This window comes from Carcharhinus amblyrhynchos, chromosome 11 (genome assembly GCF_965287045.1).
Source record: "Carcharhinus amblyrhynchos chromosome 11, sCarAmb.v2.hapA, whole genome shotgun sequence".
In the NCBI taxonomy this organism is placed as follows: Eukaryota; Metazoa; Chordata; class Chondrichthyes; order Carcharhiniformes; family Carcharhinidae; genus Carcharhinus; species Carcharhinus amblyrhynchos.
Genome location: NC_137334.1, coordinates 70,826,024 through 70,851,577, shown reverse-complemented (window position 1 = coordinate 70,851,577; position 25,554 = coordinate 70,826,024). Strand labels below are relative to the sequence as shown.

The window sequence follows — 25,554 nt, the reverse complement described above, 5'->3', positions numbered from 1 at the left end:
ATAACTATCCTGCATTAATGTTTCTTTCAGCTCACCACAAACTCAAATGTAAAGAACACTACTTTGCATGCCCAAATGGAAGATGTATTCCAGCCTTTTGGATATGTGACAAAGAAGAGGATTGTGAAGATGGTGCAGATGAATCCCATTGTGGTATCTAATCCTTTAGACTAGCCATACTTACTCCTAATGCTTCTGTGTCAGCCATTCTTGCCTCTGGGTCAAAAGCTGATTGCTTCAAATCAAATGCCAGAGATGATCTGATAACCTAGATTGGCAACTTATTATAGTGCTGAAGGAATGCTGCAATATAAGAGGTGCTATCCTTTGGATGAGATGTTAAAATGAGACCCTGGGGTGAATCTTCTCCTCCTGCCTGCCACGGGAATTGTAATGGGCAAGGAGCAGACCATGGAAATGTCCACTGATTTCAGGCAGGATTTTCTGGTTTTGGGGCAAGAGCCATTATGGGATGTAAAAAATCCATAGCATAATTTGAAGAAGGTCTGGGAGTCCTCCTGCTGTCTTGGGCATAATGACCCAAATCTTTTGATTTGGGAAGAAGCCTCCATCTCAACTTACTTCACTAATGTACTCCAGGACTCCAGGGAAGGCCCAGTTACATACAAACACAAAATTTATGCAGGGGGTTTGAAGTCCTGGTTTCCAGTTATACCTGCCCAGATTGCTCCACGATTCCAATGGCAGGGGAGGTTTGGGTTTTCTGGGGTGTTGTTGGCAGGGGCAAGATGAGGGTGGTGAGCGCTGTCAGAGGTGAGAGTGAGTGGGTATGTGAACAATTTTGGGGGTTAAGGAAGGTGAACCTTGCAGGAACGCAAAGGAAGGGTGAGTAATTTCAGGGGTGAGAGAGAGGGTGAATACGTTCAGGGTTGTAGGATGGTTGAGGAATAATTTTAGGTGTGAGAGAAGTGGCTGGACATTGTTAGGGATGAGGAAAGCTGTTGAACAATTTTGGGGGTGAGGGATATTGGAAGATGTGAATCAGGCATTAGGAGTCGGCCATTCAGCCCCTCAAGCTAATCTGATTGTAGCCTCAACTCTACATTCCCACCTATTCCCAGTAAGCTTTGACTGCCTTGTTCATCAAGAATCTACCTTCTTCTGCTTAAATCTATTCATTGACCCTGCTTCTACTGCTCCATGGGGAAGAGAGTTCCAAAGATTCACAATCCTCTCAAGGATTTTTTAAAATCTCATTTCTACCTTTAATGGGAACTGTCTGATTTTTAAACTGTATCCTCCAGTTGGAGTCTTTCCCACAAAGAGAACCATCCTCAGCATCCAACCTTTCAAGTCCCTTCAGGATCTTGTATGTTTCATTATATCACTTCTCAATCTCCTAAACCCCAATGGACAGAGGACCAGCCTGTCCAACCTTTCCTCATCAGATAACCCTTCCTCAAACCAGATATCAGTTGAGTGAACCTCCTCTGAAAGGTTTCTAGTGTGATTTATATATTATCTTAAAAAAGGGAACCAAAGCTGTAAATAGCACTCCTGATCTGACCTCGCCATATCCCTAATTTTATATTCCATTCCCCTTGCTATTAATTATCATTTGCCTTCCTAATCACTTGTGCTTGCATACATGTGATTCATGTACCAAGATATCCAGTTCTTTAATCTCTCTCCGTCCTTTAAATAATATCAGTGGCATGGTTGCACTGTAGTTAGCATTACTGACTCACAGAGCCAAGGGCTCAAGTTTGATTTTGGCCTCAGGTGACGGTGTGGATTTTGCACATTCTCCCTGTGTCGTGTGGGTTTTCTCCCAGAGCTCTGGCTTCCCCCCAGTCCCAGCCCTATATAATGCTACGATCATGATGCCCTATGCTACAGGCCTTTCAGCTTTCCAAGCCTGTGCTGATCATGATACGCCATGCTAAGCTCAGTAGTTTTATAAAACATTGCATTTCTCACTTCAGAATTCAATCAAGTATTTAACTTTGTCTCTGGTGCAAAAGAAAGCTCATTTCCTTGATAGACAGAAAAATTAGAGAAGAACAAGACATGGAAAAATTATGGCCCAAAGGACCAGACTATCTTTGAAAATTTATGGTGCATTCCATTCACTACTGAAACTATTTGCCTTCCAGACAACAGCTTTTAATATTGACAAGGTAGCAAAAAGACAAGGAGTTTTAAATCCATTAACTAAACACCCATGCTCAAGGTTTTCAATCTGAGGCATAAATTTTACTCCATGAATTACAGTGCTTCAAAATGATAATTTAATCATCATGATACTGAGTTTGGAACGTTTGTTATCGCTGATAGATTCAGGCTCAATGGTGCATAGATTATAAAGGGTATGTGCAATGCCAGCCCACTACAATCTAGCAAAGCATTAAATTGATACTAACATTAGATTTGCCTTTGTTCACAGATTCATTTTGTACATGGGATCAGTTTGAATGTCCAAATCACAAATGTATCTCTACTCGCTGGGTCTGTGACGGTGCTGATGATTGCAGGGATGGTGCTGATGAAGTAGATACTCTCTGTGGTAGGTTTTCAGTTAGGAATTAGACAACAGTAATGAATTTTGTACACACTAGTGATTAATGATATTAGTCCACATGTAACAGTGCCAAGAACTCATTGTTGTTTAGATGTACCCCATGTTGTGAACCAAATGCAGCTTTGGAATGTTCAGACATTTAGTTACTCAATTTTTTTAACCCTCCTACATGATGCTTCCAAGTTGTAATAAGTCTTCAGAGGCTTTTCACCAAAATCTCCTTATTTACAATTCCAACAGTAGTACACACAATGCTATCAATCAGCAGTCTACCTTTGGGACTACCAGAGGAACTGACAGTCCCTGTTAAATATAAGGAAAAGAGGCCCTGATTGGCCCATTACTGACTCTTTAATCTGGGAGCCCAATGGCTTGATTGAAGTCATTACACAAGTCCTTTGAAGTCACATGTACTGTGGATAAAGGGATGTATAGTACTTAGATTTCTACAAAATATTTGACAAAGTGCTCCATCGAAAGTTATTGTGGAAAACAGAAGTTTATGGTGTAGGGAATAACGTAATGGCATGGATAGAAGATTGTTCAGCTAACATACATCCTTGGTCCTCTTTGGGCTGTAGATATTGCTGGACAAGGTTACTTCCACTTGCCTTCCTTCTTCCTACTGGCACCTGTAAGTGAGAAAGGAGAGAGCAAATGACAGTATGATCTACCTCCAACATGGAGGAAGGCATAATCCTTAGGTTTCTACGTGATTACATTTTGCTTGAATCATTACAGGACAGAGGTCACTCACTGACTTCATAGTCCAGTTCTCCTGCTGCCAACTTGGCTATCCACTCTTCAAACTCTATAAGATTCCTCATTCAAATGGTACCCCTTCCTATCTTCTCTCTTTCTCTCTTGTTGTGCCTTAATTTTCATATACTTAGAGAGAAGATGGGGTTGAGAGCAGTTGTGTTTCAGGTATCTTTCTTATGCTTCTAATCTTGCAAAAAATCCACTAAATTCTGTACCATGTGATTGATGTACTGTAGGTTGTTCACAAGGGATCTGGGCTGCACCCTCCAGAGTGGCTAACCTATGCAAATAGAAGGATAAGGCTCACAGAAGCATGTCATGGACAATGCTTGCTGGTGTCTTCAATGCTTAACACCCTTTCTCCAGACAGAATCTGAGTTATCTAATGGACACACAATTGCCTCTCCAACCGTGGGCAAACATACATGTGCAGCAAGCAGACGGGGAGACAAAGAGTATATTGGCCTTCATTGCAAGAGGAATGGAGTACTGGAGCAAGGATTGTAGCTGTACAGGGCCTTGGCGAGACCACACCTGGAGTGCTGTGCACAGTTTTGATCTCCTTATCCAAAGAAGGATGTAGCTTGCCCTCTCCTTCCATCCTTGGAGTGCAGGACTTCCCTCTTTTCTTCCACTACATTGAATAATATAGGGAATTGTTGCAGAATTTGGGAGCTGGAGCTCCTGGATTGCCAAGTAATTTCCTCCTTCCCTGATGGCTTCACAACAAAGTTGATGTCCGAGTGCCATTTAATTATGGCACACAAATATGAGGTGGGCAAGTGTCATCCAGCCTGCTCTATCATGTAATATGTCAGGGAACCTCCAGTTGCATAATTAATGAGCCCAGCATTGGGCATTTTGGTACACATTCCCACCTGGCTCCTCACCACTCCCAGTTTTTCCTCCCACAGTGGGACATAGATCAGGAACAGAAAATCCTGGCCAGATTTCTGGAAACCTGGCACTCTGTCGTCAGCTTTGCAGTATGGTGTAAGCCCATTCATTTGGCAGCATCATTACATTCCACCGGTGATACACCCACTGCACAAACATTCAATTCAGGTACAATGGAGGGAAATACTCAATCTGAGGTGATGCACTATGGATTTGTATCCAAGAGGGAGAAAACAAAGTATTTGTTTCAGCTGTGACTCTCAATAGCTCAGTTGCCTTGTTAATTCAATGGATTCATTTAGGCCAATTATTAGTTGACATTTGCATATTAGCTAATTGCATGATTACAAATCTGAGGGAACTTGAACTCAAAATACAGCTATGTGAAGTCAAAATGTTAGGTGGTAGTGTCATAGCCTTTTATTTTTCTATTAGTTTTCTCAGCATGTAATGATCCTTGTGGCTTCTTCTTGCATTTTGGCTGGTAGTCAAGGGACTCAAAGTCATCGCCTCATGGTACATGATAGAAACTTTGGTTCTGTCTCTTGGGGTGACTATTACATATGGATGCTAGAGATAAAAGTAATTTATCTCCATTCCCTAGTCTAGATTCAGCAGTAGTAAGACCTAGTTGTACAGTGCCCAGATATTGTCTCATGATTTGATTTTTGTTCCCCTTTTATGGCCTTCCTCTTCTACCCCATCAATGAAAAGAAAGCAAATTTCTAAATATTGTCCTTCTTGTTTAAAGTAGGGGAAGATAAGAGGAAGATAAATGGGAAATGAAAAAGATATTCATACAGAAACAGTAGTGTGATTTTTCCAGCCCCCTTGAGGTATGTTTTTCCATGGCAGAGGCAGCTCATCATTGTCCACCGATGGTATTTTCTGGATTCACTGAAGCCTACAGCATTTTGCCTGGCTGCCCACCCCACTGCTGGGTTACCTGCCACAAGGGATCGCCTTCGGTGGGGCTGGAAGATCCTACTAGCAGGAAGGGCTGGTAAATCCTGCCCAATGGTTGTATTGGCCTCCTTGCGATAAACTTATCAGGTTTCATTAATCATTTACTAGCTCATAAGACATTGTTTGAAGTTTGGAATATGCACGGTCAGTGTTCATTACACTGCAGCAAATAACCAAAAGAAAAAGCTAACATAATTTGCTGGCAACAATTCATTCCAATTCTCTAACTCTAATGGGATCTCAATCAAAATTTTATGTGGTTGCTGCATAGACTCAGTGTGTTAGGGCGCCTACATCGCTTGGCTAGCTCATGGAGGATGATAAGATTTTTAAACACAGTCATTATTTTGAGTTTCAGATTGGGTAATTTTTCCTAAACATTTAATTCATTTTTTTTAATTTTTTGTTTCTTTTGCCAAAAAAGTGTCCTTCACCTAAATATTACAATCACTATTTCATATTGTAAGTTGACAATTTCATTTACTGAAATTTCATAATTAGTATCTTTATAATCAAATTGTCAGAAGTATGTTTACCATGGTGAACCATTAATAACTCATAGGTGGCGTGGATGAAGAACCTGTAATTAAATAAGGATTGCGCAGACCTAAAAATGAATAACTTTTGGTGGCACGGTGGCACAGTGGTTAGCACTGCTGCTTCACAGCTCCAGGGACCTGGGTTTGATTCCCGGCTTGGGACACTGTCTGTGTGGAGTTTGCACATTCTCCTCGTGTCTGCATGGGTTTCCTCCGGGTGCTCCAGTTTCCTCCCACAGTCCAAAGACATGCAGGTTAAGTTGATTGGCCATGCTTAAAATGCCCCTTAGTGTCCTGAGATGTGTAGGTTAGGGGGATTAGTAGGTAAAATATGTATGGATATGGGTGTAGGGCCTGGCTGGGATTGTGGTCACTGCAGACTTGATGGGCTGAATGGCCTCTCTATGTAGTGTAGGGTTTCTGTGATTCTATGATTAAACTTTCTTGTTTGTCTGTGTCAAGCCAACTTGTTCATTTTAATGCTGCTAGCTGATGCTGTGACAAGCAGTATGACTACAACTGAGCATGTGCAGGAAGTGCTCCCCCTGCTGTTATTTTCACAAATAAATGCAGCCAAGATAAAAAGATGCAACAGCAGACTTTCATAAGCTCACAAATAAAAATGTTACTAGCATGTCACTTCAGCTACAATAGTCACCATTGAAATTAAAATTCTGTTTTGTCAAAAATAACAATCTAATCATATGTTCCTTTAGTAATGGAGAGGATTTTTTTTAACCTCAATAGTAGGTTGATAACCCAACAGTTAAGAATGTTTTATGGTTATTGACACAATTTCTTGCAGTCAATTTCATGCAACACAAATTTGAACCATAACATCAACATAAACTGGCCAACATATCATGCTGACTGTGATGTTTCTTCACATAACAACTATTTAAATCATATGGATAATGAATGGACAAGAATAAACATGGGCAGCCCAACTTATTGACTGAAAGTACAGATAATAGAAGTTGTTGATACAGTAGGGAAGACAATCTGATACAATGGGACCAAACAAGGTAGTAATAAATAACAATTCAGCTAAGCCCATTGCGTAGATCATGATGGAGATTGTCAGCAAATTTCGCTAAAGAGCATCGAAAGCTTCAATGTTACTGCAAATTTAAGATTTTTGACATTTATTTATTAATGTCAAAAGTAGATGTCCACCAACACTGCAGTGAAGTTACTATGAAAATCCCCTAGTTGCCATCCTCCAGCACCGAGGAAGAATTTAGAATGGCCAATGCATCTGACCAACTTACCTCTCAGACTGTGGGAGGAAACTATAGCACCCGGAGGAAACCCACACAGACAATGTGCAGACTCCACACAGACAGTGACCCAAGCCAGGAATCCAACCTGGGCCCCTGGTGGTGTGAGGTAGCAATGCCACATCATTAACTGTAAAGGTCAGATATGGAAATGAAGAACATGTATTGATCAGAAGTTGAAAATGGTGCTTCTCACTTCATTCGAAAACAATGAACATCTGTGTGCCAAATTACAATGCATCACCACAGATATATCAGCAAGGATGTTGTTGTGCTGAACAACAGTGGAAAATGTATGATAATGGCCAAAAATCCAATCTACGCTGCCTGTTTGCTGACCCAAACTAAATTGCTGTAGGTAGATTTTTTTACTTAAGGACCTAATGCACTTAATCCATGCAAAACATCAATTATCCAGACAGTTTAGGTACTTAAGAGGGAACCATCCTGTACTGCAACGATATTACATACACTAACCTTAGCCTCAAAATGAAGAGCCAGTAAGAGTATCAAAGCTGCCATCTGAGGTGGCAAATAGGTATGTTATCAAGTCCCATTGCTCTAATTCACATCTCTCCTATGTCAAAGTTAAATGGATAGTTGTGCTTCTGTACTTCTAATATCCTCTCTTTTCTCTTCACTGCTCAAGATTAATCACATGGTCTGCAGATACTCGGCAATTTAGATAGCACAGACTGCCACATTTAGCAGAAACAAGCACAAGCCTACGCAGGCATGTCACAATAAACATTTAATGATTTGAATAAGGAAACACAGTAACAAAGTAAAAGCAGGAAAAACAAGATTTGAATCAGGTTGGGCACTGAGTGTGATACTACATGAGTTATTTTAGGGTTGAGACCTCAGTGGATCTGCTTTTCAACAAAGGATGTCATCTGGGCACCACATCAAATACCAGTGGTATGGGAATAAATTGATTAAGGTACAACAAAGAAGAGGTACAACAAACGCTTAAGCATCCCTTGGAGGAAACATGCTGAGCTATTGCTGCCACTTCCTAAGAAAAACATTCTGCACAAGTTGCAAAATCACTAAAACATAATGTGTCAGTTTTGCACAGTAAATGCGTACAGCAAGATGTCAAGGCCACAGAGGGAATGCAGCAGTGATAAGATCATGGAATCATAGAATCCCTACAGCGCAGAAGGAGGCCGTTCGGCCCACCAAACCTGCACCGACAACAATCCCACGCAGGTCCTAACTCCTTAACCCCATGTATTTATCCTGCCAGTCCCTCTAAAACTAAGGGGCAATTTAGCATGTCCAATCAACCTAACCCATACATTTTTGGAGCGTGGGAGGAGACTGGAGCACCTGAAGAAAAACTCATGCAGACCCAGGGAGAATATGCAAACTCCACAGTCACCCAAGGCCATGATTGAACCTGGGTGCCTGGCGCTGTGAGGTAGCAGTGCTAACCGCTGTGCTGCCCTAAAAGAACAAAAAAAATTACAGCACAGGAACAAGTCCTTCGGGCCTTCAAGCCTGCACTGACCATGCTGCCCATCTGAACTAAAACCCCCTATCCTTGCAGGGACCATATCCCTCTATCAGTTTTAAAGAAAATTACAGCACAGGAACAGGTAAGGTGATCTTGTATGATACTACTTTCAATTAAACTGTGGGAAGAGGGCAATGGGACACATATTCTAACTAATAAGAGGTAACTTTAGAACTGATATCAGGAGGTTCTTCACATGAAGAGCAATCAACACTTTAAATTGAATTGTTTAATAGGTCACTGATGGAACACAATGGGGGAGTGTGCTCCCCGTTGGCCCCAATTACAGCTCAGGAACAGGCTCATGAAAAAATGAATCCAGAAACATTGATGTTAGTTATGAGGGGCAACTAGATAACCTGGAGTTTTTTTTTCAGAATAACAACAAAGGTTAAGAGAAAGAAAAACAAGGTGTTGCAGGTTTAAGCTGTTTTGATCAAATGCCATCTGATGTTTAAATGTAGCAATGATGTTGTCTGATTGATCTGTACGGGGGTAAGAAACTCTTGTCTCTTCAACTCTACTTCCATCTGTGCTATCAAAAAGGTGTCCATTTCTGTTTTCTACAAGATATCAACAGTTGTGAAAATTCATCTGGTCCATCATAACCTAGCCATTCAGTAGAATCTGACATTCCCCCATTGTGTTCCATCAGTGACGATTCAATTTAAAGTGTTGATTACGCTTCGTGTGAAGAACCTCCTGATATCAGTTCTAAAGTTACCTCTTATTAGTTGGAATCTGTATCCCATTGCCCTCTCCCCACAGTTTAATTTAAAGTAGTATCATACAAGATCACCATGCAAATACCTTGGATGCGCTCTTACAGCCCGTTCACGATGCTGTGAGGTTGGAGAATTTGATGGCCAGCCAAATCTCTGTTTACTGCAGTGGGATGGGAAAATCCCGCTGGCATGAATATTGGTAAGATTCTGGCCGTTGGGTGCAAAATGGGAAATAATGGATCAGCTACCCGGCATGTACCTCACTTGATTTTGGACGTGAGAATTGGTTACTTTATTTGACAGGAAGGAATTACTCTCCACCATTATTAATAGTCAAAGGGTACAGGAAGGAGAAGCTTTTTTTAATGGTGCATTTTATCTATTAATCTAAAATATCCTGTTATGACCAGTGAGAAGGACTGAACTGGCTTCTCTATTCAAACTCCTTGTCTGATTCTAACAAATGTTTTAAGTTTCATTCTCACAGAGATGTGCCTTTTCCAAGTCCCAATATATTCTACTATTTCAGCTGTGAATAATAAGGAACCAATCAGACAAGTTCTTTTTAAGTCAAAGACTGAACAGATTTATTAACTACTAAACCTGAGAAAAAAATAAGAAAAATACAATATCAAACATTCGGCCCTCCTGCAGTCACTCAGGCCCAAACACATACATAGATACATACACACATACATGCACAGACATGCAAGCACATACACGCAAGCACATACACAGACATGCATGCACACACACACACACACACACACACATAAGTACATGTATCAGAAGTAAGAAGACATGGTTTAGTGTCCTTCAATTTTCCTTGAGGTGTAGGTTTTAAATGCTCTGGCTGATTTAGGTTAGCCGGTTTCTTGGACGTGGTCAGATGTAGACGATAATGCAATTATTACAAGATATCCGTTCGCTGTTAGGTTCTTGGTAGAGTTGGCTTCTCAGACTGGGCAACTAGTTTATTCCAAAAGAGCGAGGTGGGGTGAGGGAGTGGAGACAACAGCCCTCAGTTTTTGGGTGTGTCTGTGACAGACATTGTTTCTATGTCCAGCACTTTGCATTTTAATTCCTTGGACAAGCACAAGTTGTGATGGGTCTCTGAATTATAGGAAATGTCACTATCTTCATACTCCCCTGAGGATGATTTGTTGGTTTACTCAACTTCATCTTGGAATGTGGCCATGCATTTTAAGCAGTTTGCACTGTCTCAGTTCAAATCGCAATATTTCCAGTTGAAGCTGAAAAATTTAATTTTCAAAGATAAAGGGGCAGTGTAACCTAACAACTACTTTTGTGGTTTGCTTCAGATAGTTGGCAAAAAAAATCATAACTGCATGTTCAATTTAGAATATTGCAGTAACATCGACAATCCTGTGGTTGAAAAGACTTCAAGGTAGAATAGTTGTGCCCATTTTACAGGCATAGAACAGCCAAAACAAGGACCAAATTCAGGACCCAATGACCCAAAATATCAAGAAGATGTGACCTCATAATAGATTGGATAAATTTTCAGATTAGGAGAGGCAGTTGCACAGTGGTATTGTCACTGGACTAGTAATCCAGGGACCCTGGGTAATATTCTGGGGACCTGGGTTTGAAACCCACCACAGCAGATGGTGAACTTTGAATTCCAGATAATAATCAGGAATTGAAACACCTAAAGATGACTGTGAAACCATTCTTGAATATCGTAAAAATCCTTCTCGTTGACTAATGGCCTTTACGAAGGGAAAGCTGCCATCCTTATCTGGTCTGGCTTGGTCTGGTCTAGCTGTGACTTCAGATTCACAGCAATGTGATTGTCTCAGACCTCCAAAATGATCTGGTGAGCCACTCAGTTCAAAGGCAATTAAGGATGGGCAATAAATGCTTGCCCAGTCAGCGATGCTCAAAGCCCATTAATGAGTTTTTTTAAAAAAAGATGCTGCTGGAAATGCCTTAGGTAAACTATGCATTGTAAATGAGGGAGCTGATAACTATTTTAGGCCCTACCTGACAAATTTGATACCTCAGAGATTATCAGGAGCTAGGCCTTCTGTTCAGAATTCTTAATCTTCCCCAACTCTATAGTATCAGTTACCTGCTTCCCTTCATTTCTACCCCCAGGACTTAACTTTGGGGAACCACCAACAAGACTAACAACCCAATACTCATTTCAAATGAGTGAACTATCTACCTATTTCCTTTGCAATCTATAGGAGATATTTATGTGACATGTTGCCATATCCTTTAGATAGGATTTACTCCATTTGATGAAATGCCATATATTTTATTTGCACCTAACCCCCTGCCACCCAGAATTCTAGTGTAATTCTGTATGATTTTTTGTACACCAGCATCCAAGAAGTCTCGGTACTCTTCGGCACATTATTTTTTCCAGTTTGCAAATTTCAATACACTTATGACCGAAGGAAGATCTTGAGTATCAGCAATGATTGATGATGAGTCTATCACAGTGGCTCACAACTACTTTTTAAATTCTCAACCAGAAACCAAAGCCTAAACCTAGTGTATTGAGAGTCCACTTTTACGCACTATCTTTAACTTTAACTAAATCCATGAACTTGCCATTGATAGTTTATTTCACTGCCACAGGTTCAGTCACTTGTGCTCCTGATCTGTTCCAATGTCCCAACTCTCATGTCTGTCTCCCAAAACATTGGCTTTGTGATGGTGATAAGGATTGCCCAGATGGAAGCGATGAACTCTCCACAGCTGGCTGCAGTAAGTAGCGCTGGAAACAATTGCCTAAGGCACACTACTTTCACAACAATTATACAGTAGGACCAATGTTTTCTGGCAAATGAATAGTGAAAATTGCATTGTCTGCATCATTCAGAAAGATTGAGTGAGTGAGCTATGACAGACCTGCTGCAAATGGTTAATTTGTTCATCTGTCTGGCATATATAATAGCAGCTTGTGATTTAGTTCCGTTCAGTTCTACTGCATGAATAATACTGGGAAATAATAAATCTGGAAACTATGTAAAGAATGTTAATTACATGTATCAGATATATGTTTTGTCCTTTTATTTCAGTGACAGACTAAAGATTCGGGGTGGAGAACTACATGGGGTAAATTTAAACCTTATTGCTCAGGCAATAAACATATATTGGGGGTTTAAAAAATACAACAAACCATTGGAAATAAAATTTAAGTGGTATTTAAGACATGGTTGATCTACACATCAAATTTACAACCCAGATTGAAAGTTTTAAATCTCCCTTATCTAAGATTTACTTGATCCTTTTACTGTAGCTGACATTTCAGCTCTCTTACGTTACCTCAGCCAAAATTATATGTTTATATTTAAAGTTTTACAAACCTAACACAGTGGAGAGAAACTGCCAATTAAATCTGTCACAGAAATTTGTCAGCTAACATTATTTCTTCATTAGTACATCTATGATAAAATGCTGTTAAACATTGTTATTTAATAGTTATTTAATTTGTTATTGGATGGATATTATGAAATGACAAAGTCCATAAACATTACAGTCTCAAATAAGTACATTGTACCAAAATCATAGAATGTTTGTAATGCAGGAGGGGGCCATTTGGCCCATCGATTCCCCAACGACTCTCTAAAAGAACATCTTACCCAGGCTCATCCACCCTGACCTATCCCCATAAACCCATGTATTTACCGTGACAAATCCACCTGACATTCTCATCTTTGGACACTAAGGGACAATTTAGTATGGCCAACCCCCCTAACCTGCAAATCTTTGGACTGTGGGAGTAAACTGGAGCACCTGAAAGAAACCCACGCAGACAGGGGGAGAACATATAAACTCCACACAGACAGTCACACAAGACTGGAATCAAACACAGTTCCCTGGCACTGAGAGGCAGCAGTGGGAACTGCTGTGCCACCCACCTCCACTGTGCCACCCATGAGGGCAGAATTTCCTCAACAGTTTCTGGACTGGAGTGCTACTTAAGTTACAACAAAAATGCTTGGCAGAAGGTCAGGGGCATCGACTTAAGGTCTCAACTATAAAATAATACCCCCAACAATGCTGTATTTATTTCCTAATTTTATTAAAATTCTTTCATGAGATGTATAGTTACTGGCAAGTCGAATATTTGTTGCCCATCCCTAATTGCCCTTAAGAAGCTGCCTTCCTGAGTTGCAGCACAGAACTGAAACTTAGAAGTGGATTCAATTCCTGAACTGATGTTTCACTGCAATTAACTTCAGACTCAGAGGCAGCTGTTCTACCATTAAACCAAAACTGAGAATAATGATTTGCTTTTTGGATGATTTTACTTCATGGAACAATTTCATCCTTCTCAATTTGTTGGGATGATATTATAATTACATTCGTAATTTAATATATTTTGATGCAGCATTGGTGCACATGCAATTTATTTTGTGATAGAATTGTTTGCATTTATGTTTGAAAAGAAATGCTCTGACTACAGTAATGGAGCCAAATGGAATAGTTTCAACTTGTATAATAACCTTTACATGCACTTATCTACTTTCATTTCATATCTTGTTTCTCCTTATTCTAGCACACAATAGCACATGCGACAACAAAGCTTTTATGTGTCAGAACAAATTGTGTGTTTCACAATATTTTGTATGTGACCATGATGATGATTGTGGAGATGGATCTGATGAACCTCCAGACTGTGGTATGTATAAAATATTCCTAATATTGAATCTTTGGTGGTACTCTAAATTTGATTTTCTTTTTCACTAATGCTAATATAGCCCTGTGAGATAATATAATCAGGAGTTATAACCACCTACAAGAGCAAAGAACTGTTGCTGCTGTATATCTGAAATAAAACAGAAATGATTGTGGTTTAGATCTTGACAGGGTAGATGTGGAGAGGATGTTTTCCCTCGTGGGGAATCTAGAACCAGAAACGCATAGTTTGAAACTAAGGGGTTTCCCATTTAAAATGGAGAAATTTCTTCTCCTGGAAGGTTGTTATTCTTTGAAGCAGTGGAGGCTGGGTCATTGAATATATTCAAGCTGATTTAGACAGAGGGTGGAATTCTCCCATTTAGAGACTGAAGTGGGGCAGAAACGAGGAGTCTCTCCCACTGCAACAGCTGGCAGGAAAAACGTCAAATCTTCCAGCCCCATTTTCATCAATTATGCACCCGCATGTGTCACACTGTATTCACATAGGTCTGTATGGTGAGTGGTCCACAGTTTTCAGAGAAACCCTACAATGCAGAAATAGGCTATTTGGCCCATCGAGTTTGCACCAACCACAATCCCACCCAGGCCCCAACCCCATATCGCTACATATTCACCCACTAATCCCTCTAACCTACGCATCTCAGGACTCCAAGGGGGAATTTTTTGCATGGCCAATCAACCTAACCCGCACATCTTTGAAAGAATTTTGCCTGGTGTCATATTGTAAAGGTGCCGAACATCACTGACCCACAAAAAGTGGACCGGCTGAAACTGAAGATGGATTTCCTGGAACTCTGAGACTGGAAAATAGACCTCCTGAGAATGAAAATGGACCCCCTGGATTATTTTCAGGCTGGAAGATGGAGTCCCTCCAGGAAACCTACCCTGAAGCGTCCACCTGCAGATGCATGGGTACATGAATAGGGAGGAATAGAGGCATATGGTCTGAGTAAGGGCAGAAGGTTATGTTTTAGATTAGTTGGGGCATCATGATAGGCACAGGATTGGAGGGCCTAAGGGCCTGTTCCTGTACTATACTTTCTTCTCTTTCCTGACCCAATGCTACAGAAGATACAAATGTCTGAGGTCAGGTACTATCAATTCAAGAGCAGCTTCTTTCTTGTGCCAAACTTTTGAATGTGTCACTACCCTTCACTAAATTCATCTTTCTCTAAACTCTATCTATGACTGTAACATTACGTTCTGCACTGTCTCCTTCTCTGTCTGTATACCATGCAAGGAACAATATTTTTCATTGTATACTAATACAAGTGGCAATAGTAAATTAAGTCAAATCAAATGAAAATCAAATCATTGCTGTGGTGTTCCAGAGTCAAGGGTTGTGGGCAGCCTCCATCTGAACTCAACAAGCAGCCCCAGGTATTGTTTAGGCGAGTCCCTGCACCTGCATGCTACGTTGTCCCAAATGTGTTTCCTGTACCATGGAGAATCTTGCATGGAGGTTGGGTCTTCACCTACATCCCATTAAAGAGCTATAAATGAGACTTACCCAACCTGCCATGATGGACACCGGGGAAGATTCTGCCATAAATTCATGCCAGCATGAAACCAATTTCTAGACCACCTGCCATATTCTCTCACCATGTCAGCCACTGAATATGCCAGCAGAACTTGAGAGAATTCCATCCGGATATTTGATCTTCAAGGGAGTCTAGGGTTTTGGAGGGCCACCAAGAAGGTGGAGTTTGAGAAAATTTTATTTTCTGATGGATAGTCGGAGTTAAACTTGGGAAGCTAATTGAGAATTATCACTATTTTGTCAATGAGAATTATCACTATTTTGTCAATCAGAATTGAAGTGCAACTAATGTAGTAGGATGTTGAGTTTTCAAAGAATTTAAGACTGGAAGTAATATTACTAGTTGTACAGAAAGAGCATATGATGTGACAAGTATAATAAGCTCTGGTCCAAAATATGCAGAAAGTTGACATGCAAGAGCAGCTCTTTACTTCTTCACTTCTTTCCTTAGCACTCAAGTCTTTTCAAGTCCTGGGACCTCTTGGGTATGTTTGTCCAAGGTCTTTCCTCAGTGACCTTTTCCACCCTGTAATGTAAAGAATCCTCCCAAAATTCACCTACTTCACACCTTTTTCAAGGGTGATGCCTGGATAGATTAAGGGCCCTTTTAGCCCTATAAAGATTTATTTTATTTCAAAATAGCCTCTGGGGCATCAGGCTCCTTGCCTAAACTTTGGGTTAAACCTCTTGCCTTTTGATGCCAATCAACTGCTGTTATTCTTTTGGACCTACAAACCTATTCTGGCCATATTCTTATTCCATTTTGTTCCTCTCACTTTTCAAGCTGTCCATTCCAGAGTAGTCCTATCCTCCCTTCCCAGCATCACACTAACATCCAAACGTTTTTATTCATTTTGCTTTTAAGTTATTTATGCCTCGGTCTGCTCATATGCGATCTCCTAATATCCATAAAAGTGGCCATTCAGAGCATCTGATGTACCTCCTTTTCAGGCTAATGACATGGACTATGTGATGTTCCCACTTACTACTGGACATATACATTTCAGCTTACAAGATGAAATGGCAAACCTTCCTGCCACTTGCTATCTCTTCTAAGTATGGCTTTTTACTCTAACCAAACTTATCGAAAACTAATGAGTTTGATAGCCTGCTTTCCTTGACATTGAAACCGTAAGAAATTTCTAATAAAATGAACTTAAAGCACAGTGAACTTAAAAAAAAACTAACCCACTCCTTCACATGTTTCAAGTTAATTTTATATGTAAGTATATTCAAACGCTCTTACTAATTTCTAGCATTTTCTAATAATGAGGAGAAATGTGTAAATGGCAGAACAAAGATGCAGAGTGTCAAAGGACAACCTGAGGCATGTGGCAGATACATGCTACATCTGCCCGACATGTTCCGATCTCTTTGTGACCCTTCTTAGCCATGAACACTGCCATTTACATTCCCTTTGTCTGTTTGTCAATCACACCTTTGTCAATTCCACCCTCCCCCCGCTCCCTCGCCCCCCCCACCCCCCCACCCCCACAGTATAAATCTAATACTATTTCCTATTGCCTTCTGCTCTGACAAAGGGTGATACAAACTTGAGAGCTGGAATTTTGCCGGCACGCCAGGCCTGATTCCAGAGGCGGGCGAGACTCGGAGAACAGCATTCTCCGTTGGCCTCGGGCGGGATCATGTAAAACTCGGGTGTAAGTGCTGGTAAAACTCCACTCAAATTGTTAGCCCTATTCTCTCTCCACAGATGCTGTCAGACCTGCTCAAATAATTAATAATTTTGCATTGTATAGAAATGAAATTAGTTTCTCTCACAGAAGAGTTGGCATTCTTTCAAATGTAATGTTCCCCTTTGAGATCAGTTCAGTCTACAGGCTTCTTAAACTACCACACGCCCTCTTCTTACCTGTAAGTGTTTCTTATTCTACAGAGTGAAGACTCTGCTTGTATATGTTCACCCCAGGGAACTTTTCAAATAACTCCTCAGATAGCACTCAAGGATATTTAATCTGGAGAAAGTTTTAGAATTCCTTTTGATGGAATCTATTCTTCTGTCTGACACAAAAAGCATTTGAAATTGAAAAGCACCTGGAAACCAAAAATATGACAAAGAATAGTCAGCACAGATTTCATGCTTGTCCAAGCTTATTCATCTTTTGAAGGAGTAACAGAAAGAATGGACAAGGCTAACACAGCAGATGTAACATATTTGGATTTTCAAAAGGACTTCAATTACATGGCACACAATAAACTCATGACTAAGGTCAGAACATGTGGAGCCAGGGGACAAATGGAAAAGTCAGCTACTGAACAGAAAACAAAAAATAGGTGTTGAGGGTAGCTAACCAGATTAGCACACAGTGGGAAGTAGTGTTCCACAAGGATTGATGCGAGGTTGATTGTTATTCACAATTTGCATGAATAATTTGGATTTAGGAATTAGAAAAGTACAAAGGACAAAGGGCAGTACAGCACAAGAATAGGCTCTGTGGCCCTCCAAGCCTGCGCCAATCATGATGTCTGCCTAAACTAAAACCACATGCACTTACAGAGTCTGTATCCTTCTATTCCCATCCTATTCATGTAGTTGCCCCTTAATGCCACTGTCATACCTGCTCCCACCACCTCCCTGGGCAGTGTGTTCCAGACGTTCACCACCCTCTGTGTAAACAAAAACTTGCCTCACACATCTCCTCTAAACTTTTCCCCTCGTGTCTTTAAACCTATATCCTCCAATATTTGACTTTTCTAACCTAGGGAAAAGCATCTGACTATCCACTCTGTCCATGCCATTCAAAATCTTGTAAACCTAGTAATCCTTAATCACCTAGTAATTGAAGAATTTCCAGCCAGCAAAAAATTGTGAGTATAAGTAACCCAAAGGAAGATTGCAACAGAACATGAGAAGACATTGATAACTTTGCAGAATAAGAATGTAACTAGCTGATGGTCACATATTGCTTGGGTAATGAGAATGTTATGGAGCAGAGGAGCAAAAGGTTACGCTATACAGATATATAAATAATCAAAAGTATGGGTATAGGTAGTTCATTTCTGTAGGAATGAAATTAAAGAGCAGAGAATGCATGTTAAATTTCTGTTAAACTTTGGTAAGGCTTGGACCTCAGAGTATTTTGTGCATTTCTATCTTCATAATTATGAAAAGGATGTGAGAAAAGTTATTCACCAGAGTGATTCTAGCATGGAGAGAATATATTAATCAGCAAAGCCTTCAAAGCCTGTGGTTCCAGAAAAGAGATGGTTGTTAAGATTATGAAGTGTTTGCATAGAGAAAAGGTTTCCTCTTGTGGGTGAATGCAAAATTAGAAATTATAAGTTCATAAGATGTAGGACCAGAATTAGACCATGCAGCCCATCGAGTCTGCTCCACCATTCAATCATGGCTGATAATTAATCATTAATAAATCCAATAAAAAATTCAGGAAAAACATCTTCATCCAGAGAGTGGAGTGGATGGTTGAGACAAATATTACAGATGTGTGTAAAGGGAACCTGGATAAGCATGTGAGAGAGAAAGGAATTGAAGGATATGCTGATGGGGCTGGATGAGGAGCAGCAGGAGAACACTCATTTGGGGCTAGTTAGTTCCAGCGGCCTGTTTCTGCCCTGTGGAAGCAATACATTTTGATAATTTATTAAATCACTAGGAACAAGTCATTCATCATCTATGCCCTCAGGTTGCATTCATAACAAATGAAAAGTTAATGGTTGATCTTTAGCACTGTTTGGGCAGGAGACAGTGCCTAAGATATAGACTGATGAGAGAGGTTACTGCTCACACTGCTGTTCAGCATCTAACCAGCCCTCAGCACCTTCACTCAGCCAGATCATTCAGTCATGTCACCACTTACCATTGAAGCTGCAGTGTTCAAAAATCTATTATCAAAGATAATTAGTCTATTGAGGTTGATCCAAGGAATATAAGAATATATATAGCCATTGGAGACCACTGCATTCCATCTAGACAACTAGTCACAGTTCCTTGTGCAAATATTAAGAGCTGCTCCTTATGATTTCTACTCACTTAATCCAGGAAAAGGCTCTATAATATTTTCTTACCAAAGCAAATCAAATGACATTTAATATTTATTCTAAACGACTATATTCATCTTAGAATATTTTTGCTGTTATTATTAAACACAAATTATTCACATAGACCTGTACCAATTCTTATAATCCTCATTCCTAACTGGATAAACACCAGTTCCTTTTCAAACATGCGAGTGATACAACACAAACTGCTACAGCTGGGAATCTTTATCGCGTGCTGCTCCTCCATAAATGGTCATAAATTGTTCTGAGATCAAATCTTGATTTGATTTGATTTATTATTGTCACATGTACTGGGATACAGTGAAAAGTATTGTTTCTTACAGGCAAAACACACCTTTCATAAAATACATAGGGGAAAAGGATAGGATGCAGAATATAGTGTTGCTGTTACAGGTAGGGTGAAGAGAAAGATCAGCTTAAGATATAATAGGAATTCTTTGTAATTGTTAGCTGTTAGAATATCTTACAGCTCTTTGTTTATAATCCAAGAAAAGGAACCTGTATCTAAACATTATTCATTACCCTCAATATTTTCCAAAATTCACCTTTCCATCAATACTCAGGACAAATATAACAACTTGCAATTATCCAGCACCTTCAATGTGGTAAAACATCACAAAAAACTTCAAAGGTTTGGAATCAGTACCTGCCTATGTGACACTTTTCATCATGTAAATTCTACATTTTAAATGTATATCATCCTTCAACTGTTCAATTTCTCCAGTGCTCTTGCAAAGGTCTGTGCTTAAACCTGCACATAATTTTTTAGACAAGGCCCATCTGTGCAAGGTTAAATGAACATCTTTTCACTTAGAGTCAAATGTTCTTCCGATGCCTCATTGTATCTGATTAGTCTGGTTCACAACAGCTGTACACAGCCTGGATAATTTCACTAATTGGCGAATTATCAAACTATGGTCGATTTACAGTCATCCTTTCTTTACATCCAATATCTATATCCCATTGCATCCATTCATTTGTCCAGTTTTATTTTTAATGATACCAGTTTCCTCATTACTTGACCATACTGCATTGTGCTGTAAGCAAATTTTATCCGTGACAGAAAAAAACTGCTTTAACTTTATGAGGGACAATCCAAAAGAATTCAATGACCTCAACTCATAGAGAGCTTTTCCCATTGACTGGAATGGCAGTGTATTTGATCTAATTTGCAATTAATTTTCCACACCCTAATCCACTTTTTAAGACTCAGATGTGCAATTTTATCCAACAAAGTTGGTTAGCATTGTGTTTGTTTTTTGAAGGAGACACAAGGAGAATGCACAAACTCCACACGGACAGTCAGCCTAGCTGGAATTAAACCTTGGTCCCTGGTGCTGTGAGGCAACAGTGCTAACCGCTGTGCCACTCTGCCATCCTTGCCCTATGTTTCAGCCTTAGGATTATCACTACATTTAAAGTGGGCTCCCTAGCCTCCATTGGAGAAGCTTACTGATATAGGAACAGAAGTTTCCTGTAGTGTGGTGATACCAGCAGCCTTGTGCAAATTGGGCCCGCCCTCTTTTGGCCTTGGTCATTTGCATTTGATTTTTGGGCTTTCTGTCCCCTACTTCATCAACATTGTCATGATGGACATTAAGAATACTGGAATCCAAATGTGGGTGGCCATCTATTGACCTTGCATGTCAGAAATCAGTAGGACCTAAAATTGGCCAGGGATGCGGCCAAGCATGTCCCAACTCACACCACTATCCCTACCCAATCTAGTTCCCACTGGAAAAGTGGGAGAGGGAAGGTGAGAAATCATGCCTCAATATTTAAGGTTTACAATTACACAGCTGAAAATTAAAGTTCAACAGAAATTATACCTTTTATTGTTATGCGAGATAAAGATTTTTATTTTGTGGATGTTTTAGTGTACAAAACATGCGGGCCACATGAGTTCCGATGCGCCAATGGAAGATGTCTTATGAACGCGGATTGGGAATGCGATGGGGATTTTGACTGTCTTGACTATTCTGATGAAGCACCAAAAAATCCAAAGTGTGAAGGAACAGGTAGAGAGTTTTTTTTAATGTTTCTCGCTTTATTGTTACTGATCAATGACTTCCTGGTAATAGTTGACTGAAAATTCCAATCGGATTGGTATCATATTATATATACAAAATATCATCATGTAATTAGAATTCATAAAAATATGAACGTATCTCAAATGTTGCCTGAAAATGGCATCACCTTGCATCAATACAGAAAGGCCTGGGTTTTGCTGTCGGTGCTGAAGAAATAATGTTTATTATTAATTATGCTTACAGTTGCTTGCAGACATTTTGCAAACTTTTGAACAACACCTTACGGTTCCAAGAGATCATTTGCAGAGTGTCATCCTCAACAGAAAATGTGTTAATAGGGCAAAGGGCAGACTGTCTATTCAATCAGGCACAATGAAAAATCTTCACTCACCATGCAGAATCTAAACCAGGAAATGAAAATTAAAATATTGTAAAATCAAGTATTGGAAGCAGTATAGTAAAGGGAAATAAAGTTGTGATTAAGTGAAAGAGGTTTAAAGTGGCAGAAAGTGAAGGGAAACATTCTGAAGAAATAAGACTCCACAACTGTAAAATTAAACTTTCACTGCTAGAGAAGTTATCAAACAGTAGTTAGGATTTATCACATTGTGAAAAATGCTCATACCTGAAAGTATCAGTTCTAACTTTTATATTGGGTAACTAATGGTTATGTGGAACAACTTCACTCATAGGTTTCAATGCCGGGGTACTGGTATAGTGCAATATCAAAAAAATAATTCTTGGGATATGAGCATCGTTGCTAAGACCAGCATTTATTGCTCATTCCTAATAGTTATTGTAAAGGCGGTGATGAACTGCCAGCTTCAACTACTGCATTCCATGTGGTGTGGATAGATCCACAATTCTGTAAGGGGGGGGGAGTTCCAGGATCTTGACCCAGCATCATTGAAGGATTGGCAATATGAATCCAAGTCAGGAAGCTGTGTAACTTGGAGGCAATTTTGCAGGTGGTGGCATTCCCATGCATTTGGTACCCTTGTTTCTTATGGGTGATAGGGATTACGGAGTTTGGAGGTGTCATTGAAGGAACATAGGCAAGTTGTTGTAATGCCTCTTGTACATGGTACACGCTGATGCCATTCTGGTCCAGTGGTGGAGAGATGTTCAAAGTGATGGATGGGATGCCATTCAAGAGAGACTTAGATGGTGTCGCATCTGTCAGTGCTGTTGGAGCTGCAATCATCCAGGCAAGTATTCCATCACACTCCTAACTGTACCTTGTAAATTGTGGACAGGCTTTTGGAAGCATTTTTCTGAGTGGAGAAAGGTTTATAAGGAGTTTCACAAGGGTCACTATTAGGATCTATCATGATGGCCTAAACGTGGGTGTGCATGGCACAATTGCAAAACTTGCAGATGACATAAAACTTGCAAGTGTAGGTGCACTATGAGACTGGTGATAACATTTCAGAAAACACAGGCTGGTGCAATGGGCAGATACATAGCAAATGCATTGCAGGAGGGCATATCAAGAGCAGCTGCTACCTAAACTTGAGGTAGCAACTTGGTGAAGCTATCACACAGAAATATTTGCATGCCAGATAATAGAAGCAGCAGTTGATAAATAGAACTAAGCAATCCCACAATCAGTGGATTATATCTAACTGCTTCAGTTCAGTTTCTGACCAATGGTAAGATTAACTCTGTAGCCTTGCCACATCCAGTCATGAATAGTGGAGGACAATTAGACAACCAACAGGAAGAAGATGTTGCACAAATGTTACCATTCTCAATGATGGGGGAACCCAGCACATCAGTGCATAAGACAAGGCTGAAACATTTTCAACCAGCTTCAATCAGAAGTACCGAGTGACTGACCCATCACGAAAGTCTGTGGCATTACGGATGACCAATCTCTCGCCAACTTACTTCCTGCTACATAATATTGAAAACCGGCTGAAGACATTGGTTAGTGCAAAGACTATGCATCCTGATAAAACACCAGCAATGGTACTAAAGATTTCTGTTCCAGAATGACTTCCATCTCTCACCAGTTTGTTACAGTATAGCTACAACACTGGCATTTATCCAGCAATATGGAAAATTGCCCAAGTTTACCCTGTCCACAAAAAGCAGGCCAAATCTAATGCAGCAAGTTACCAACAAATTAATTTACTTTCAATCATCATCAAAGTGATGGAAAGTGTCATCGACATTGCTATCAGGAAGCCCTTATTCAGCAATAATCTCCTCACTGTCATTAAGTTTGGGTTTCGCAAGGCCACTTGGCTTCCGATCTTATTACAGCCTTGGCTAAACATGGGCAAAAGAGCTGAACACCAGAAGTGATGTGAGAGTGACTGCCCTTGCCATGAAGGTAGCATTTGACTGAGTATAGCATAAAGGAACACCAGCTAAACTGGATCATAGGAAATAACAGGGAAAGCTCTGTATGGACTTATACCAGACATAAAGGAAAATCTCCTGAATCCCAGAGCAGAATTTCAGGAGTTTGTCAGAGTAGTGCCCAACCATCTTCAGCTGGTTCATCAATGGACTTCCGTCCAGCATAACACCAGGGTTGGCGGTGTTCACTGATGATTACACAATATTCAGCATCTTCAGCATTCCTCAGATACTGAAACAATCTGTTCCTATATGCAACAAGACCTGGATGACGTTCAGGCTTGGGCTGATAAGTGACAAATAACCATTTGTGCCACACAGGTGTCAGGGAATGTTCATCTCTCCCATGCATTCAAGAGCATTACCATTGCTGAATCCCCCACCATGCTGGGGATTACCATTGGCCAGAAGCTGAACTGGTTCAGCCATATAAACACTGTCGCAAGAAGAGAAGGTCAGAGTCTGAGAATCCTATGGGGAGTAACTCACTTCTTGACTCCTCAGAGTCTGTCTACCATCCATAAGGCACAAGTCAGGAGTGTAATTAATACTTTCCACTTGCCTGGATGAGTGCTTTTTGAACAACAATCAAGGAACTCGACAGCATCCTGAATGAAGTCGCCCACTCGATGGGCACTACTTGTAATATTCACTCCCTCCATCACCAATGTACAGCGTATTTAGTCGTGTGAACCATCTCCAAGATGCACTGCGACAATTACTAAGGCTCCTTTGATGTGTTTTGATTTATTATTGTCACTTATATTGATATACACTGAAAATTATTGTTTCTTGTGTGCGATACAAAGTGTACTATTCGTGGAGAAGGAAATGAGAAAGTGCAGAGTGTTACAGTTATAGCTAGGATGTAGAGAAAGCATCTCACAAACCCTCAACCACTACCACCTAGAGGGGCGAACAGATGCAGAGGAACACCAACACAGACAAGCTCCCTCCAAACCATACCTCACCATGATTCGAAACCATATGTCTGTTTGTTCACTGTCACTGAGTCAAAATCCTTGAACTCCCTTCCGAACAGCACTATAAGTGTACATACATCACATGAACTGCAGCAGTTCAAGAAGACAACTCACCACTTGTCGAGGACAGCTAAGGATTAGCAATAAATGCTGACCCTCCCAGCAATGCCCACATCCGGCAAATAAAAATAAGCCAATGCAGAGAAGTGTGAAGTGATATATTTTAGTGTCAAGAATGAGGAAATAAATGAAATATGAAATAAAGGGGTGCAAGTGTAGGCAGACCTGGAGGTATGGGCACACAAATTGCCAACGCTGGCAGTGTAGGTTTTAGAATGAGATCTATAAGGAATTTGCTTTATCATGTATTCTATAAATGTAGGCAAAGAGTGCAAAAGCATAGTAGACAGGGTGAACCATTTGCACTAACTAGTGCAGCCTCAAGTGGAATATTGTGTCCAATTCTGGGCACTACACTTTAGGAAGGGAGCATAGGCATTGGAGAGATGCAGAAAAAGATTTACAAGAATGGTTTTGGGGATGAGAGATTCATTTATGGCAATTGATTGACAAAGCTGAAACTGTTCTACATTGAGGAGATTTCATAGAGATGTTTATTACACTCGCCCAGGCAAGTGGAAAGTACTTAATTACGCTCCTGACCTGCGCTTTATAGATAG

General features: G+C 40.3%; 1 protein-coding gene across 1 annotated transcript in view; it reads left to right on the top strand.

Annotated features, from left to right (window-relative positions):
* LOC145350212 (low-density lipoprotein receptor-related protein 1-like) overlaps positions 1 to 25,554 on the top strand; it is a 1,564,930-nt gene that overhangs the window by 1,306,298 nt on the left and 233,078 nt on the right. The window contains exons 50-54 of the mRNA XM_080199274.1: positions 31 to 153; positions 2,408 to 2,527; positions 11,844 to 11,972; positions 13,771 to 13,893; positions 21,372 to 21,512. Of these exons, the coding sequence (XP_080055400.1) occupies positions 31 to 153; positions 2,408 to 2,527; positions 11,844 to 11,972; positions 13,771 to 13,893; positions 21,372 to 21,512 (636 nt within the window). The remainder of the gene's footprint in view (positions 1 to 30; positions 154 to 2,407; positions 2,528 to 11,843; positions 11,973 to 13,770; positions 13,894 to 21,371; positions 21,513 to 25,554) is intronic.